Source organism: Eublepharis macularius, chromosome 5, assembly GCF_028583425.1.
Source record: "Eublepharis macularius isolate TG4126 chromosome 5, MPM_Emac_v1.0, whole genome shotgun sequence".
Classification (NCBI taxonomy): Eukaryota; Metazoa; Chordata; class Lepidosauria; order Squamata; family Eublepharidae; genus Eublepharis; species Eublepharis macularius.
In genome coordinates, this window is record NC_072794.1 from 43,868,063 (window position 1) to 43,888,455 (window position 20,393).

The 20,393-nt window shown below is 41.5% G+C and overlaps 1 protein-coding gene across 4 annotated transcripts in view; it reads right to left on the bottom strand.

Moving 5' to 3' along the window:
* The window catches only part of GPSM2 (G protein signaling modulator 2), a 45,195-nt gene that overhangs the window by 18,133 nt on the left and 6,669 nt on the right, over positions 1-20,393 (bottom strand). Inside the window, exons 2-5 of one of the 4 annotated variants that reach the window (XM_054979775.1) lie at positions 15,579-15,640; positions 14,973-15,245; positions 8,140-8,361; positions 6,095-6,230 (exon numbers count right to left, since the gene is read on the bottom strand). In XM_054979775.1, the coding sequence (XP_054835750.1) occupies positions 6,095-6,230; positions 8,140-8,361; positions 14,973-15,031 (417 nt within the window). In that variant the 5' untranslated portion in view covers positions 15,032-15,245; positions 15,579-15,640. Of the gene's footprint in view, positions 1-6,094; positions 6,231-8,139; positions 8,362-8,737; positions 9,887-14,972; positions 15,246-15,578; positions 15,686-20,393 lie in introns of those variants that run through there. The other 3 variants (XM_054979774.1, XM_054979776.1, XM_054979777.1) reach the window with 3 other exon arrangements.

Sequence of the window (20,393 nt, forward strand, 5' to 3'; positions counted from 1 at the left end):
CCTCCTCAGGCCCAGCTCCCCAGCTGTATTGTGAGGATAATGCTTACTTTGTCCCAAGATCAGACAGTCCTTCACATGTGGAAAGAGATCCGACCTTGATACCAAGCTCTCTAAGACAGGACTCACAAGCCATCCCTGTGAGAGGCCAAGTACTCCTTACCATCAAGCCTGAGTCGACACGCAGGCAGACAGCTGGACCTTAGAAATCGTCTCAAAAAGCTATTCCATACCCATTCGAAAGCTACCCACCAGAATGTTTTGTCATCTCTCCCCTATGCAAAATCTTAACTCAAACTGTAATCCAACACCTGGGCATTGAAGCTGTGGAGCATATTCCCCACAACAAAAGAGGACAGGGGAGTCTACTCAACCTTCTTCATAGTCCCTAAAAAGAATGGGGACTGGAGGGCATTGTTAGACCTCAACTTTTTGAACAAGTTTATCAAGTTGCATCACTTCTGAATGGAAACTCTGCGCTCAGTCACAGAGGCCATTCAACCAGAAGAATACATGACATCTACAGATCTCACAGAAGCATACCTCCATGTACCGATTCTGACAGTCCATCAACAATACCTAGGATTTTGCACAGGAAAAAAAAAACCAATTGGCAGTTCTGAGCCATCCCTTTCAGCCTATCCACTGTGCCAATAGTGTTCACAAAGCTCCTGATCAACCCCATCATATGTCTCAGAGAGAGTGGTATTCATGTTCATTTGCACCTAGACGATCTCCTGATCAGATCACATTCAAAAGAAAAATCTCACCGCGACACTCAGTTCATCATTCAGTTCCCACAAGCTGGAACACCTGGATATGATCATCAAGAGTGTTGTCTATCCCTCACCAAAGAGGTCAGAAAGACCAAACAGCTGGCCGAGACTGTCATCAGAGTGAAAATCACTTCTCACCACACTACCCAAACTGATGGGTTTGCTAGTGGCCAGCAACAAGGTGATACCTTGAGGTCGTCTACATGCAAGACTGCTTCAGACCATTCTCAGATCTTATTAACAACAGATCATGGAGAAGACAGATCTTCCCATTCAGGTACCACTTCAGATCAAAAGATCCATGACCCCTTGAGAACAACAAATACAGATGCAAGCATCACAGGTTAGGCACATCTTCCTATTAGTGTCTTGGAAATGGGAGCAATTTGTCTGGCCTTGTTCCAGTTCAGAGATCAGATAGTGAACTCACACAGCCTGATCTGTATGGACAAGGTCGCAGACAAGACATATGTAAACAAGCAGGGGGGATACAAGACCTTGAGGAGGCACAAGGAGGCGACAAGGATACTTACCTGGGAGGAAGGTCACCTAGTCTCGATCAAAGGCTTATCCAATGGCCAGGCAGACTGGCTGAGCAGGTAGACCATTCAGCAAGTGGAACAGTCCCTTAAGAAAGATCTCATCTAATGGATAACATCGCACTTTGCAACACCTTTCACGGACCTGTTTGCATCCCAATACAACCATCAACTACCAAGGTACATGACAAAGTTTGTTCCACGCACAAGTAGATGCCCTGACATCATAGTGGCCATTAGGCCTCCTCTACACATTATCATCCTTACCAGTAATACCCAAACTCCTGAGAAGGATCAAGTAACAGGGTGCGAAGTGCTAGTGATCGCCTCTTGGTTGCCCCGGAGACTGTGCTTTTCCACACTCCAACAGATGGTGATATCTCCACCCCGCATCTCACCAACCTCTCCGGTCACATTACAGCAGGGAATGATTTGGCACTCTCATTTAGACCCGCTCTGCTTAATTGTGTGGAAATAGAAAGGAAAATCTTCCTAAGATAGGGATATTCCGGAGAGGTGGCCAACACTCTCCTAGCATCCAGAAAACAGTTCACGGTCAGAATTTTCAGTTCCTCTTGGAAAGCCCTCACTCAGTGGGGCAGGAGGAAAGCACTGGACATTTTACACTGCCCTGACCAAACATCCATTTGGAGTGGTCAAAGATGTTCCCTTGAGAAGGCTGAGAATGAAGACCATCTTCCTTATTGTGGTCACATCTGCCAGAAGAATCTCAGACCTAAGAGCACTGTCAGTCAGACCTGAACTCTGTATCTTTCACAACAATAAGGTGATACTTCATATTGTCCCCACCTTTCTTCCAAAAGTCTATTCCAAATTCCGTAAGTTGCAAGAGATAAGGCTACCATATTTCTACCTGTACCCTAAATGTATTAGGGAGAGGCTCTGACACAACCTAGACGTCAGGAGGAAGCTCAAGGCCTATCTGCCCCAAACAGTACAAATCAGAAAGTTGGACTTCCTGTTCATCAGTATATCTCCCCTCAATTTGGGGAAGAAAATGCCTTCAGCAGCCGTAGGTGCCAATAACAAAACATACACTATCAAAGCTCATATCATAGAGGTTCCTAATGGAATAACAGCTCACTCTGTGAGGAGTGCTGCTACCAATGCAACACTACAAAGGAACACTTCTGTAAAAGAAGTCTGCAAGGCAGCAAGATAGTCATCGATCTTGACCTTGGTGAGACGCTAGAAATTAAATCTATATTATTCTGCGTACACCACATGCAGTAGAAAATTACTGCAGTGTATGATCTCGGACAAAGACCACATCCCACCCAAAAAGTAGAAACTGCTTTGGAAGCACCCAAGATGTCCTCCGCCTCAGAGGGAGAACTGACCTTTGGACACTTACCGTGAAGGGTCCTTCTCCTCGGAGGAAAGGAGGACATCTTGCCCTCCCTGGGTCTTTGTCCTCCTCTACCCTGCTGCCTCATTCTTCTACCTCCTCCGGGTTATGCTTTATTTACAGTACATGTTAACACAACAGGTGTTTTTTCTCAGTATTAACAGTTGCTGAATGATAAATTCAATGTTACTATTTTGTGGAGTCACCTAAACTGAAGAGAGAGAGTGTCCCACATGCCAGACAGGAAGAGGAAGAAAGTTAGTTCCTGCCTTCCTGATTGGATGGTGAGAATCACCCAAGATGTCCTCCTTTCCTCAGAGGAGAAGGACCCTTCATAGTAAGTGCCCAAAAGTCTGTTTTCAACATGAAATTCTGGTTCAGTTTGATTTAGCAAATAAAGCAGCTCCATTTTTTCTTCTATGGGATCAGGCCTTTTTATGACCAAATCCTAGCCCTTATCACATCCATGACCGCAAATGTCTTGAGTTTGGCAGATGCCTGGAACAATTCTTCAGATCATATTGTGTTTCTAGAATGAACTTTATGGATTCTGAGGACTCACTTGATCTGCTGAGGATCAAGGGCTCAAGGACTTTCCACCCCAGACAGATGCTTGTTGGGCCCAACAATGCTACTGCAATCTGCAAGTTGGTGCAAAAAGAACGGACCTTTGAACACTTACTGTGAAGGGTCCTTCTCCTCTGAGGAAAGGAGGACATCTTGGGTGTTTCCCTTTGCCCAATCAGGGAAGTAGGAAGTTAATTTTTCTTCCTATTCCTGCTGGTACTTGGCATACCCCTTCTTCTAGTTAGAATGACTCCAAATCTCTCTTGCATTGGTATAACCTATGTTGTACGTGCCACAGATCAGTCTGAAAAACAGGTAAGTAAGACTAGGAGCTGAAGGAGTTAGTAGTGGGAGAAAGAACAACATGGTATAAGAAGAAAGGAGAAGAGAATGGAGGACGAGGGACCTGGGAGGGCAAGATGTCCTCCTTTCCTCAGAGGAGAAGGTTCTTTCAAGTTAAGTGTCCAAAGGTCTGTTCTCCCTCTGAGGCAGAGGACATCTTGGGTGCTCCTAAAGCAGTTACTCCTTTTCAGGTGGATTGTATTCCTCATCCTGGAACACGTGTTGCAACACTCTCCTTCCAAAGGCGGTGTCAGGCAAGTCATACAGGTTCAGCTTGTATTGTCTAACTAAGGTGGAGACAGAGGACCGTGTAGCAGCTTTGCAGATTTCCTCCACTGACATATTCTTTATAAAGGCCACATTTGGTGCTGCACTTCTGATGGAATGTGCTATAATTCCTGCAGGAACGTCTCTGTTGTTTGCCTTGTATGCTTCTGCGATACAGGCTTTAATGTTGTTGCCGATTGTTGCTGCCGACAGCTTCTTTTCCTTATTCGGGGGTGACGTGCTGATGAAGAGAGTCTGACCTAATCGCTTCTGTTCTTTTCAGGTATGCCTGAAGATTGGCTGGCCAAGCCCTTAGCCACAGTAGCCTCCTGGTGACCGTCGCTGATGCCATGGCCCTGGAGCATCTAGTGTGGTGTCTGCCGCAAAGGTGCTGGCTTTGAGGATCCTGTTGGCCCCTTTTAGGAGGCGTCTGTGATTGCCTGGAAGCAGCTGGATGAGCTTGTGAGCCCACACTTCTGAGGTTCTGGACGCAATAGAAGCAGTGGTGCCCTGATGGCCATGGCCAAGGCTTCGTGGGCCCTCCTGAGTGCTACTTCTGCCTTTCTGTCCAGATTGTCCTTCACGGATCCTTGCCCGTCCGTTGCTGGTAGGCCTGTGGTCTGTACAGCTGCCACTACAGTATCAACCTTGGGCACCTGCAATTGCTTATTAACAAAGGTAGGTAAGGCATACAATTTTTTGACATAGCTTGGACACTTTTTATTTGCCGTGGAAGTGGCCCATTTGGCCTTGTCACCTCTTGAAATATTCAGGGAATGGAAAGACACTCTCATGGGTGTCTGCCCTGGGGAACAACTCACTGCAGCCTTTTGAGTCTGGAGGAGGCTTTTCTCGCCTTAGGGTCCTCCTCCTTCCCTTTTGGGCCTTCCTGAAGGCCTAAGGCTGCTAAGGCTTTGGCCAACAAGTATTGATAGTCTTCTGCCTTGACAGTCAGATTGTACAGGTATGGTAACCTCCTCTTCCTCTTTCTCCGGGAGGAACTCGCCCTCTTCTATGTCTTTGCTATCAGAAGACATCTCTCCCTCCCAGCGGGGCCTCATGCCCTTATTTCTACTTAGAGCAGACTTCTGGGTGGCCTTGGTGGACCACTGGCCTTCAGCCCAGTGTTGTTTGTCCCCGGCATGGAGTGGGGGAGGGAGGATTGGAGGTCTCTTCACTAGTGGCCCTGGATCGGGCTGGCAGAACTTGAAGATCTCTTCTTTCATCGTTTGTCTTAAGAGAAAGTAGCCTTGGAAAGAGGCACTGAGGTCACCTGATACAATACCTGCCCTTGAAAGTTCAGTCTCTGAGGCTTGCAGATTCTGATGCGTGGAGAGGAAGGGCCTGTTGAACTGTCTCCCGGTGAGAGGTTGGCTAGCACTTCTTTTGAAGTGCTTGATGTGAGAGCCGCTGCTGATTCCCGCCTTTTCTGTGGCCCGTGCAAAAGCTCTGTACTCATGTGGTGGTGTGCAGCGTATCTCAGCTCCTTCTACTGGTGTCATGGTCTTTTAGTGGGCATACACAGCTCAGCGGCCAGAAAAGTGCCGGGAGCCCATTCCAGTCTCAGAGGGAGGATGGCACCAGGTGGATTGGTGTTCCCTGCTGTGGCTGTGGCCATTGAAGGGGCTTCCTCCTCTTCATCCATGAAGCTCCTGTCGGAGTCCCTAGACTCCATGGTGCTGATGGGCTCTCCGTGAAGGGAGAGCAGAGTCCAGAGGCAAAAAGGGAGGGAGCCAGGAAGATCAAGCAGAAGAGGAAAGAAGAGAGAGAGAAGAAAATGAGATTAAGAGTAAATGAGAAAAGGGAAAATGAGATAAGAGAGCACTCTAGGAGAAAAAGAGTGATCAGGATTCCTCAGAAGTGGCAGAGAACTATGCCGCTATGCATGCTCTCCCTGGAGGCAGGAAAGAACTGAAAGAAGGGGTGCTCCAAGCACCAACAGGAGGAGGAAGAAAAATTAACTTCCTGCCTCCCTGATTGAGCAAAGGGAAACACCCAAGATGTCCTCTGCCTCAGAGGGAGAAAGTACATCTCCTCTCCAGTCTGCTTTATTTAGGGAGACACCATCAATAGAAACATATGAAGAGTTGCTGGATGAATTGTTTAGGGTAAGCTATCCTTGAGGAGTAGACCAAAATTGTGGGGGGTTTTTTCACTAGCTTTACAAGATTCACTGTTAAACTGTAATATTGTTTACACTTTTACAACCTATTATTTATTTCTGAGTGTTCACTTACCTTGTCTTCAAGCTCTCTGGAAATGTCAAGATGCCTCTGACAGCAGACAATTGCCTCTTCATAATTCCCAAGAACCTTTAAGGTGTTCCCCAAGTTGCCACTTGCTTTAGCTTCCCCTAGCTTATCTCCAATGGTTCTAAAAGTGTCAAAAGGGGGTTGGAGAGAAAAGGAGAACGGTAAACCACTTTTCCAGCAATCTTTATAAAATATGCATGCTCAGTCTACCATAAACAGGTTTCTATTAAAGATCATACAATTTAGCAATATATCTTAGTTTCCAGTGCATATGTATCTCACTTTTCAGCAACTTTATTCTGAAGCATTATTTCTTTCTAGTTAATCTGTGTAAATACATTGATTTTATTGAATAGCTTAATAAACACTGTCTAGAGGCCTTTAATATTGTATGAACTGCTATATATTTATGCAGTGTATTCTAGGAGTCAACTGGTCAGATAGTAATTTTTTATCATATAACTTTACAGTGCAGTCTGAGGGGAATTTACTGACTAGGAATTACACCAGCATATCCTGGATTTATGCTGGTGTAACCCCCCTATACTGGCGCAGCAGCCCAGAGCCACTCCACCCGGAACCTCTGCTGTTGCCCAGACACAGCACCCAAGTATGGGGCGGAAGGCCATTAGTCCCATGGGGACTGCTGCCGTATACGGCCATAAAGGAGGAGCTCCGCACCCCGGGGTGTATGTGTGTCTAATCTTCACCAAAGAAAGTGGGAGTCCAGACAGGTGACTGCCAGTCCTTTCCTCATTCCAACCGGGACTGTTAGTCCAGGAAGTACTGAAGGAAAGAAACTGACGGCCTTCCCAGATTGGTGCTTCCATGTGGAATGCCAGTCCGGGGTGGAGGAAGCACTCATGTGGTGCTGCAGGCATGCACCAACTCTGTAGTGGTACTCTCAGAGTTAACAGTCCCAATTGGACTGGACCAGGAAGTATGAAGGCCATCCGAGCTGGATGAGCCCCCTGATCATGACCTCCCCACCCACCATCTCTGGGGTGGGGGGTTCTCCTGGGTTGTAGAAGTGGCCCATTCGCCCCAGTGCAGGGACGCTGGCCAGAAGCTGTGGGGGATCCCAAGATGGCCACGGCAGCCACCAGAGCATGTTTCCTTTGGTCACCTCCCTGGCGGGGCATAACTGAGATCAGTTCTTACTAGGATGGCCATTTCATCTGTGGCAGAAGGCAGACCATCCCCCTTGCACCCATGTGAGCATCGCCAGGCAGAGATGGCCAGGCCTATCTAGTGGGCCGCATGTTGCCAGCACAGGAGTGTGTCACCAGACTGCAGGCACCATGGCCGGGTTGGGATGGAGGTGTTGACAGGCAGCAAGGATTGCAGCTCATGCATTGGCTGTGTCTTTGCTTGCCACTCGCGCACCTGACATGGGGGAGGCGCAGCCATTGGGGAATGCAGGCAGGGTTGTTGGGATTGGCGGGCTGGGCGCTCCCGGCAGTAGCCTTGCCATGCCTTGCCAGGTACAGCCACCGGCATAGCTCTCCCACTAAAGTCCTCAGGGAGTGGACAACCAATGCTGCAGGCACGCCTGTGCACAGGTGCCGGTGGGCGTCAGGATTGCGCTGTTTGTGTGGGTATGTACTTTCCATATCAGATCATTTGTATCAAAGTCTACATAAGAAAGCTTGCACAGATTTTGGGGTGAGAGTGAAGAGATGAGAGTTAAACACCACTAAAACAAATTAAGACACACCCTATCATACTGAGGAGAAATGGGCAGCTAATTCCCCCCTTATACAGCCTACCTAGCTGCTGCCAGCCTCATGGCTGCTCTCAACATCTACATCCTCCTAAATAGGGTGAATTTTATGGAGATACCCCGGTAGCAGCATCTGTACACATTTTTTATTTTATCAGAGCCACCCGTTAATCACTTCATTATCATTTTTTTCAAGCTGTGGTCAAACAGATTAGGTCAATAAAAAAAGACAAAAGTTTCTTCATCTTGAGAAGAAGAAAAATGAATATTTGGGTGATCCAAAAAGAACTGCGTGAACTAAAATTACCTTGCAAGGGTTAAATCATGGTGGTGATATTCCAAAGCTTTTGCATATTCATGCAAGTAGAAATAAGCATTGCCCAGCTGACTGTAAATTGCACTGAGTGTTTTCAAATCTTCTGTTCCAACCTGAACTGCTGCTTCAAAGAAAGACACACCAGCTTGACAGTCTCCTGCTTTACACAACCGCTCCCCTTCCAAGGCAAGCTCAAGACAAGAAGCTTCCATTCTGCAGGCACAGAATTCAAAAGAAGTCACTAGTTTCATTATCCATCTATTCTCCATGACATTAATTGAAAAACAAATTGCTGCTACACTTTTCTTATGTTAGACTGCTTCTGAGCACACACCAAAGTACTGGAGCTGTGTCTCCATTACAAGCTCAGTGTTCAGCTCTAGTTCATTATGTTACATCCGCCAAGGCAAATATATACATTAAGACATACATCAGAAGCATGATGTCTCACTGTTTATTACTTCGGTCGTGAAAACAGTAATTAAGAAGACACCAGAAGAATGAGGTTGTGGTAGCAAACCTAAGCGCTTAATAGCTTAAAACAGTATCCTGCAGCCAGCCTACCGATGTATTTTATGACACAGATTACCTTTCAATATACAAGATATTCCTTCTCATAGAAATTCTCAGCACCTGCAGCCAGTGACCTGTCTGTTTTGATGTTTGTTAGTTAAGGAAAGTAACACAATCTACTCCATACAAGGGGAGCAGCGATGGCGCCACCCTAAAAAAAACCAATTTTAAGCTGAATTTCAGACCAATTAACAGGACTGTTAGCTACAGATCTCTGTGCCCATACTATGTAGGAGGTAGTACTTATTTCAAGAAACCAACAGATTTTCCCAAGATATAACAGGCTTTAGGGAGTGCAAGGAAAAACGTCATTAGAACACAAAGTTATATCTTCCCTAGCCTCCATTCTATACAGCTCAGATACTTGGAACGTCATTGGTATTGATATACCCACTGAATATGCCTAATTGCGGAGGAAATAGTTACACAGAATCCAAAGATATAGTACAATGTCTCTTCTCTTACTAGAGTTTCCAGCAGTTTCACTGGAATGCTGCACTGTATGCTTTATCCACACTTATACTTACTGTTATGTCAGTAATTCACACCAAAAACAAGAACAGAGAAGGGACCCTGAATCTTCTAGCTGCCAAACCCAGTGTACACATGTGATTAAGAAGCCTTGTGGCACCTTAGAAACTAACAGATTTATTGTAGCTGAAGCTTTTATGGACAAGTGCCCACTTTGTCAGAAGCATGATTAAGAAGAAATGTATTGCACCAAAAGGATACCATCTGTTTAGTTAATTCCTGTTGCCTGAGTATGCTATTGTTCTTTCACACATTTACGCTAATTTTATCTTGTCATGTATATAAGCCATTATAACTAGGCACAGTCTTGTATTGATATGCCAAGGCATGAGAGAATGACCAGCAAAATCTGCATAACCAGAAGAGCAAGGGTAATTTGAAGCCAATTCTGCAACATTAACTTCAGAGCCTAGATCACGGCCTTGGTGTCCAGAAAATACTTGTCAGACAAACCGTTACTGTGAGCCAAGAATCTAGCAACAAACCATTTATTTTTTCACAAAATATATACAATTTAATAAAATAAACAACAAAAGGCCCCTTAGAATTTAGCAGTCTTGTATTTAGGCTAGCTAAAGGCCACTTTTAAATGTCAGGGATCCAAGGGACTTCAACCAGCTTCCCATCTCTCCACCCTAAATACCTGGTCTTAATCCTAGCTTCAGCACTGATGTGGGGGCAGAGACAAAGGAATGTGGTCCCTACCAGCTAAACTGACATTCTCTTGGGCACAGTTCCACCAACAGGAATAGTTTCCCTGTTTCCTGCCTGAACTGTTTATGAGGAAAACTCTTCAAATGGGATCTTGGACAGATGAGGGATAGAAAATCACAGCGCAAAACAGACTTTATTTCAAGCTACGCTAAAGGAAATATATGTGATCTTTAAGAAACAGGTATATTAATAATTTCAGTAAGAGGATGTCACATTAAGTAAGGGGGCACATAACCATCTTGGAAAATATTCTCAATAAACAAACTGCCTAGTATTGTCTCATACTAATTACATTATGTTTAAGGTTCCAACTCCGGATGAGCTTCTATATCTAAAAGGATATTTCAGAAAACAGCTATTCATTCTCAGCATTAGTTTTCTCCTTAATATCTTTTTATACTTGGTCCATATTTATTTACTTATGAAATTTTTTTCAATCTAAGTACCACAATGACAAAAATCTGTTATCTTTTTGAAACTATTTCATCTATTGTATAATGTGGTAGATTGAGAAATTAAATTTAGAGCTAAAGAGATTACCAGAAGAACTGAGAAAATCATCTAATGGCTTTTTATCTTCAGAGAACTAAAAAAGGCACATAAAACATTTAGTTCAAAGTATCTTATAACAGAACATTTAAAATTTCCTGGCAAAAAAACACTGTAAGAGAATTAGCTTAGAATGCAAAACAAAACTTAAAGTATACTATACCTGTTAGCTTTTGACATTCCACAACCTAAACACAAGGACATGATAGACATTCTTAGGTTTTGTAATAAAAACCTGTGCACACCTAGTAGCCAGGAACCATGTAGAATAAAAACAAAATTTCATACATGGAGTTCTGCCAAAGCTTTGTGTCGCAGGTTGGTCAGCCATACCACATATGGGGTAAGTTGTCCGGGATATCTTAAAGGGGCTATTGGTTAAAAACAGCCACCTCTTTCATTTTATTACAATATAAGTGTGCACCATGACTTGGAGAAAAACAAAACTGACCGCTATGGTATTTTATACCATTAACAACAGTAGATTTAACACACTCTATTGGGTAATCTTAACTAATCTTATCCCCTCCAATGAGGTTCTCTCCGGGCACCTCATGTTAAGTGTCACATTTAATTATCCTGATGTTTAGAAATTATGGCATTCATTACCATGGGTGTTTTCACATATTTCAACTTGATTTATAGTGATTGTTTTCCAAACTTGAAGTTTTTTTAAAGAAATGAATATACAGGAATTTAAAATCAAATTAGACATTTTTAGAAGATTTTAAGTGCACTGAACCAACTAAGGCGCAACTATACAGACAGATGAAGCAGGGAACTGAGCAACATGGAGGCAATACCTCATTTTTAAAATTAGGGCATATTTTACTGGTATACAGAGATGCAACAGTTTACACTAGTTGTAAATGGGAAACTGCATCTCCAGCCAAACGTCTGGAGGCAACATTTTCATATGCTGTATTTGACAGTATGATCAAAGCGGCTTTGAGAAGACAAGCTGTTTAAAGATCTCACTGGATCTAAAAGCTGAGCCTTAAAAGCAAATTACATATAACCTTAGTTAATTACAGGAACAGCATTAGGAACTGTGCAGGGTGCTACACAAATGTGTCATACCTATTTTAAAACCCTTTTAAAAGTTCTTTCAACACATCCAAAGCAAAGATAAATAGCAAGTGGGAGACAACGTCAACATACAACATTTTTAGGAATTCATTAAATAGTCTCAGGGAAAGAACTCTTCCACTGGCTGACCTGAATTAATCCATTATTCACTAACCAAGTACCCAACAAAGAATACATTGACTGAAGAAAGAACAAGCGTCATTCATTTGCGTACTCCAAGACAAGTAATGTCCTGGCTTACTATGAAACTGCTTTTTTAGACTGTGTGTAAATATTTCTACAACAGTGATGCCTAATTTTTTGGGTTCTACATGTAGTTAACTGACTCATTCCTCTGTTAACAGGATGATTCTCTGATATAATCTAGAGTTTCCCAGTGCCTGTTTTATCTTTCTTAACACTGACAACTTCTTCAAATCTCAAATCTAGTAAAGCTAATTTAGTTTTGACTGCTGGCCTCCTTACCTTTAAATAAAAAAGCCAGTAATAAAAATACAAAAAATACAAAAATACAAGTAACAATTTCTGATGCTACTGAAAAACCTGAATCAGATATCAGAATATTAAAAAGGAAAAGGAACTTGTGTCACTGAATAGCAATAGTGAAAGATCCTGGTTTCCCCTAAGTTCTTTGGAGGAAGGGAAGGATACAAGCATCATTAATAATAAATGCATCTATTTTCTTCTCTTGCATATTAAGCTACTTACAACCTGAACTATGTCAGGCCCTAAAACAGCTTCTGATGGGATAAGAATACAGAGACAACAGGCTATGAAAGTGCTTTGTACTTCCCATCTTGGTAGTTCTCCATTATGTCCAAAACAGAGCTTTTGGGCTCTGTTGTAAATAGGGATGCAAATAGGATTCTCCATGGGAAGAGCATAAGTTCCTGATCTGATGACAGCTCACAGAAACTCAAGATAAGGAAATAAGTCCAAAGTTATTTTTTGGAGAACAAAAATAATCAGTGTATGACCCTTGCTCTGTTACTCCCACATATAATGTAATGCTCTTCCAAGGGTCAAATTCACTCCCTCAATAACTCTATCTAAGCTGTTTTCTCCATGTCCTTCAAAAGTCCCTCAAAAGGGGGGGATTAATTATTCTCCAAACAATTTTAGAGGAAACTTTGGTCTGTCTTCTCTCTTCTTCTTTATGTCCCTCCTCTGGTATTGTACATACTTTAAATTCAACTATTTGAATCTCACTGTTTTATGTAAAACCCTTTAAGAAGGTGTGAAATGTATGCAAGGACACACTACTGAAGACTCAGCTAAGCTTTATCTACAGTACTATTATTGCATGAATGAAAGAAAAAGGTTTGGTGGCAATCAAAGGTTTGGTGGCAAAACAAATCTGACACTATTTTCCAGGTTGTTTCCAACTCACAAAGGTAGGTCTTGTGACTGATCACTAGTGCCATTTGGTAAGAAAAGGGGAAGGAAGGGAAATTGTAGGGGTAAAACTATTTATCAGCAGCACATGGTAAGAAATATCTGTATCCTGCTCCATTTTCAAGGTCCAGAAACAAGCTTCCAGAGTGAAGTATGCTTGGGTAGTCAAAGCCACTCTTGAGCTGGTACTAAACATCTGTTTTCACAATCAAATTTCAGGTGAGAAACCATACTGGACTGCAGTAGAATAGAAAGATTCAAGTCCAGTAGCACCTTGAAGACCAACAGGATTTCCAAGGTATAAGCTTTCAAGAGTCTAGTATATGACAAAGGGAGCTTGGTTATTGAAAGCGTATACCATGGAAATCTTGTTGGTCTTTAAGGTACGATTGGACTCAGATCTTGCTGTTTCACAATCAAGATTCAGATATTTTTATTCTAAGCATTGTTATACTAAAGTAATCAAGAAATCCTACATTGATTTGGACATAACCATGCAATATTACCTGAGGAAGGCAATGGCAAACCACCCCATAATAAAAGTCTGCCAAAACATTGTGATGCGACGTCCCCCCATGGGTCAGTAATGACTCAGTACTTGCACACTTTACCTTTATGCAATGTTACATTATATAAATGAACATTAAATTATTCAGTGTTATGGTTTACCCACTCAACTACATAAATCTTAAATATTTTTTAATCCAAGGGGTTATGTTTAACACATGCCCTCAGACATGAATATCATACTTTGTAACAGCAACCATGGCACAGACCTACTAAGGTATAAAAATCTGTGTAGCCTAACTTTCTACCCTTCATCCCAGTCCACTTTTTAAAAATCAATAGGTTCAGGAACTTACAAGAAGTCCTTTCCACTGTACCACCTGGCATTTCATCAGGCAACCCGAATGCCCTATTAAATCCTATCATAGAAAGAATCACTGGGTGACAGTGCATCCAGAAAGAGAATATAAAAGAAGTATTCAGGGTTGGAGAGCAGAACCCCCTCCTCTTTCTCACTGGGAGGAAGTGTTCTGAACACACACACACCACCTATGAAACACCTGCTGTGTCCAAAGCAGGGACAGAGCAGCAGATTATAAGTGCTAGAACCATGGACTTCAGTCATACCCCTTACAGACTGCATGTTGTACACCACAGCTCTAGAACAATGTAGTTCATTCTTAGCAGAGAGGACCCAGTGAACAATAAAGGGCAGTGACTTCTCTGCCCAGCGTCTGCAGCTTCATAGCTATTTCTCAGCCTTGTCTTCACCTTGAGTTTGAGGAGGTAAGGTGATACAGAAATGTTAAAATAAGTAAATTTAGATAATTTTTAGCACTAATAACGGGCAACCTCAGCACTATGGCAGAAGCCCACAGCAACCCAGTGTTATGGTGCCTTTTTTACTCTTTTTTTAGCCAGAAGAGGGCAAGTTCATGCACGCAACAGCACCACTAGCAGCAGATATCAGATAGCAAGACAAGGAGCAAGCAATTATAGCATGTGGTGTCTACAAGTATTAGGAAGAGAAGTCAGCTGGGTTGGGATTTCAAACATGAATCAAGTGAGTGCCCATGCAGAAAAAACAAAATCAACCAACTAGAGAGAACAGGACTATGGGTTGGATTCCAGTTGAACCATCCTGCTAACCACGGTACTTTCCTCCAGTACAAGGAGCCTTCTTCTCACAAAACAGGCTCATCCGCCAGCGGGGGAGCTGCTTGCATCTGGAGAAGGCTTTAGCACCTTTCTAACAGAAGAGATCTATGGGATTCAACCCTATGATTTTTAGAAATTGTCTGTTATTAAACTGTTAGTAACACAAAAACATTAAGAATGCAACTCTCTGAAATCCCTTTAAAATGTGAATGCTTAACCTTGTTTTATATTTGAAAGCCTTTTTGTACTCATCTTTTCAAAGCATGTATCAAAAATAAGTTTTTTAAAAAGGAACTACACGGGCTTACCTGTAACGAACATGAAATGAACGACCTTCACACATGTTTAATAAGATATTTTCTTCCATTGAGGTGCATTATGAATAAGAAAAAATTAGTAGATTTTTGCATGCAGCAGAAGGATATGAAGTTCGTTTTTTAGAACTGCGTCCCAGTTAGTGTATTAACAACTTGAAGTTAATAAATTTTAAGTTCCTGTGGCAGTACTCTTTTTTATTAGCACCTCTTTAATGTTCAGAAATAGGTTCAAAGTCTGTATCTGTGACTTATTCAGTTGCGTTTCTGCAAAGAGAACACAAGGGAAGTATTTAAATATAGACTGATTTAACATGAAATCTGAACATTTTAAATAAATAACACTTTAAATAAAACACATTAAATCTAAAACCAAATCAACAAGTCTCTGTACCATACAGCACAACAAAGAAATGGAGATCTGTATGTAGAAAGAGTCTACTCTGCACACAGCTGAGAGTCTGCTCTGCACATCCACAGCTTTGGCTCTGAATGAATCACCACAACAAAAACAACTCTCAGGTTATAACACAGTTGAATAGCAGACTGTTATAATAAGGAAATGCAGAACACCTTGTTTTACACACAACAGACACTGACCCTCTTTCCTGGAAATAAGGCAATAAACTCTTTGGATTTCAGGCTGACAGCAGATGGTTTCCCTTTACGGAGACAAACCAACAGGATGGAGATGACCATTTGCTCACCTGTCAGGAAGAAGCAAGACAGATACTTGTTTTGATATCCTGATTTACAGCCATAAAAGTTGAGGACATGACTGTTGTTATGACTGAGTAAAGGTGCAGGGCAGCACACATGGGAACTCAAATCCAGTCTCAGCAGGGGTCATTTCGTAGAAAAAGAGCCGGAGGAACTCATTAGCATAACTCATTAGCATATGCCACGCCTCTCGCCATCACCAGAAATGTGTCATTGGTATAGCTGATTTGCATAAGCCACACCCCCAGACATCATCTATTCTGGCTGTTTTGGACCCAATCTTGGCCATTCAGGGCCAAAATTGGGCCCAAAATGGCAAAAAGGGGCTGAAAATGGGCCCAAAATGGTCAGGATCGGGCCGCTGCTGAGTGGGAGAGTGATCCACCACCTATCAGAGGCCCGATCCAGGCTGTTTCGGCCCCAATCCAGGCTGAAAAGAGCCCAAAATGGACAAGAGTCAGGTGGGTGGGGCCACATGACATGTGACCTCTTTGGGGAACTGCCGGAACTGCATTCCTGTGCGTTCCCCCTCAAACTGAGCCCTGAGTTTCAGAAAGAAAAATCCTCCCAACATTCACTCTGTGTAAGGCGCACAAGCCAAGAATGTGAAACGGAGAAATGGTGTGAATTCTACATTCAACATTCCAGCTTGACTTGTGTCTGTCCCTTGGAAAGGAATGTAAACGCAGTGACTTATACTTAGTTAGCCCTTACTTTTGCCTTTTATATTCTATAACATTCCTGCAAATGTTCTGATATTAGATAAGACTCTATTCCCTCTCTTGTCCAAAATGGAACTCTTTAATATTACTTTCTCCCCCAAGCAATACGCCCAAAACAATGTTTACTGGATGCAGCCAAAGGCCATCACAATTAAGCAAATAAAACGTGTAAGTAAATCATAAATAGAAGGCAGTAGGAAACGATGACCTAAAACAAGATGGCTTGACTCAAAGGAAGCCACTTCCACCAGTTTGCAAGATCTGATCAAGTCCACTAATAGTAAGATTTTTGGAGGTCTCTCATTCATAGGGTCGTCATAGGTCAGAGGCGACTTTATGGCACATAACGCACACACAAACCATGAACAATAAACAATAAAACTATAACGTTAAAACCCACAAAATTACATTAAAACACACTAGCACCTTCACTATACACAAATGAAGGAGTCTCAACCATTAAGCACAGCTCGAGCCCAGATATTCTTAGCTGCCAGGGTAAACTGTGCTACTCAAACAAAATATAGCATGGAAGGTCTTCAGGGACCGAAGCTCCACAAATACAGGAATGGGCATCAATTGGTATTTGTGTATAATGACCATCTAGAATGGCTGAGGTCATGGTTTGAAATCTCAGAGAAATTAAAGTCCAAGCAATATGCATCATGAAATGCAGACGTTTCAAACTGCAGACGGTAGTTTAGAACTCATTAACCAAACCATTTTGCTATTAGTAGTATGAACATATAATCTATGGCACTGTGACAGATGAAACATCACTTGTTTAATACAGTCATACACTATAGCACAAAAACAGAATTATAGAAGAATCTGTGTTTAGTTCTCAAAAGACTGGGACAGAAATCCAAACAGGTTCAAGAGAGTTGTACTAGCTTTCTGGAACTTTCTTCCTTTGAACAGATGATTCCCTTGCTATATTACAACCTGTTTTTAGTGTTGGAAATTGCAATGTCTGGTATACAGCAGCAGCAAGGAAGTAAGAAGGGAAGAAGAGCCTTCTACACAGGAGGCAGCAAGGATAACTTAGTTAGGACAGTAAGACAGCATCTCTCTTGTTTCCTGGGGGGTCATTTCCTTGACGTGTCTCCTACTGGGCTAAACAGGGCAATATCCTGCTTCTTCTCTCTTCTGATCCTCTCTAAGATATAGTCAGATAGTGAGCACCTATTTCTATCTCTCTCCTTTACTCTCAAGTATGTAGTTCCTAAATAAACTTTTTAACCTCTCTAATCAGCACAGCGTGACTTCACTGCACTTTATTTACCTACTCTGCCAACATTTAGAACTCCACTCAGTTTCAAAAGTGCTTTGCCACGCTGCACCGGAACCCCTGTTCCAGAAAACAAGTCTAAAGCTCCCTTAATATGACATATCTAGTTCCATGGTTCTCTGAAACATTACATAAATCCTTACCTAAATGTTCTTGTAGGTGTGCATTTCTTAATGAACAAGCTAGTGCAGGCAACTGGGTGTGTAGCTAAAAGCAACTTCAACATATAAATTATAATAATTATATTCAAAGCACCTAACTATGGTAGCCTCCTTACCACAAAATACAAACAAGAAGTGTCAGGACTAAGATACCAATTTATGTACCCAGTAATAATCTCACGTTACTTCTAAAATATCCTTATATATTACATTGTCAGAACACTGGGAACAAATTCCAAATAAACTCACAGTATTTCTTATTTTTATTTTAACAACAGAAGTATTAAAATAGTGAAGGATGAAAAGTAATGCCTACTTAGAAGTTCCAACTCTCAAACCACTTAAATCTTTTTTTCCATTTAGCCAAAACAGATTACCAAATGTATTTCAAAAATCAGAACCCAATATATTATATACAACTTCACAAAAACATCCTTTGGGATGTCAGAATTGCAGCTTATATTCAGGCAGATGAGACTGAATGAATTGTTTTACATTTGTTGAGGAGAAAGAAAAGTTTATATATGTTTTTAAATAAAATATATTCAAATGAATTAAATTATTCATATAAAATCATGACGGGAGGCAAGCATTTTATGTACTTTGTTCTCAATACAGACAAAATTAAGGATCTTAAAATCCCTTCAGGATCAAAGGGGTAGAGTTTGTATCCCTCATATTTTAATCAATGGGACTTTAAAAAGCTTTTCTTTACTATTAAAAGAGCTACTAAAATGTTGATGTTGGTAGGAAGGCAGATTAGTTTTGATGGCAGAGTATCCATACCCATATTGTGCCAAACACTGATTTTGCTAAAGCAGCCATCTCTAGACTTCAGATTTTTAGATTATCTCATCCAAAATCTGTTAATGCAATTCAACCTACTTACACCATAGGAAAGCTAATCAATGCCTTTTTAAAGAGCAGCACCTTAAACCCACTACTGTTAATCCCGCTAAAACCAATGCAAAAATATGGTATATGAAAGTACTACTGATATATTTCTCCCATTCTAAACTGCTATATTTCTCCGATATATTTCTCCCATTCTAAACAGACTGAAAATGTCTATTACATTTACTTTTCCTCAAGGAAAAAAACCCCAAATTCACACACACACAACTAACCCCCATTGATTTCAATGGGACTCCTTAAGCATATATTTTGAAACCTACTATTGGACTCGTTGAAATGTAGTCCTACAACAAAGCATTACAATGCATTCTGAAATGTCACTAACAGATGATTGTGTCTCCCCAGTATCCCCCATCATAAATTACTTACACGTACTCCCTTTCTTTAATACTGGTTGCACAATAAACCCTGAATTTTCCTATTTAGCACACAGTGTTTATAGGGTTTAAACCTTCTATACTTGCATGTACTTGTCAGTTAGCAACCTGCTAGGTAGTAGGAAGTTTTGTCATTTGACCCATCAACGTAAGATGTGGTCAACTAATCAATCAAATATTAGAGAAGTATTACAAAGTATTAATTCTAATCTGAACATCAAAGATACTTGATTTTCAACAGTTTGGGCACTTATGCTAATTATAAAATCAAATTAGTTAACTGTTGTGAAACAATAGCATTACATTTTTAAAATGTAATAAATTATTATATCTTTTAACAATGTTAGGCAAGTGTTGAATAAATGTAAATGATTCTGTGAACAGTTCTCTTTGGCATTTACCCTTGGACACCAGGGTCAATCTATTTTAAAATGTTTACAAGATGAAAGTAAAAGAGAAATAAAGGAAAATAACAACAACTATTTAAAAACAAGTCAGCCTTTAAAGGGTAGTTGTGCTATGCAGGCCGCAGGATAGCTCTTCCTGTCTGGGCAGATCTGCAGTTATTTTTATATGTATGTGTGTGTGTGCACCCATATACACAATACATACTGTAGCCAGTAGTAGAAGTTTTGCTATGCTGCTTGGTTTACCCAGCATAACTAGGAGCCAAGCAACTGTTATACCTGCCCTTACTAACAACTGACAATATAATGAGATAAAACCATTAGATGCCATACACAGTATTACTCTTGGTTCATGGAATATTTGATGATATTTGAAAACTAAATAATACACAGTCAACTCCCCCTCTGTGCTGTACAAGAGAGTTGAGGGAGAAACTGGGATCAAGTGATGCGCACTAAGGTGTTTTCCACATGCAGACAAACTGGTGTAGTTTCCCCACTGCTGCTTCCAATAAAACACAACAGCAACAGAGCTTCCACTTGGCATAATTTCCCTGCTCTAGTCCCCTGACAGTATTCACTGTTCCCTCAGGGCATTTAAAGTACTTTTTAATCAATATGATATCATTGTAACAATCTGTGTATCAAAATCAGAGAACCTGTTACACTTATTGCTATACAGGTGTATTGTATATTGTGACACTCAGAGATCTCTGTCTTTTGGTGCTACACCTCTGAAGGTGCCAGTCACAGCTGCTGGCGAAATGTCAGGAACTACAATGCCAAGACCATGGCTATACAGCCCGGAAAATCCACAACAAC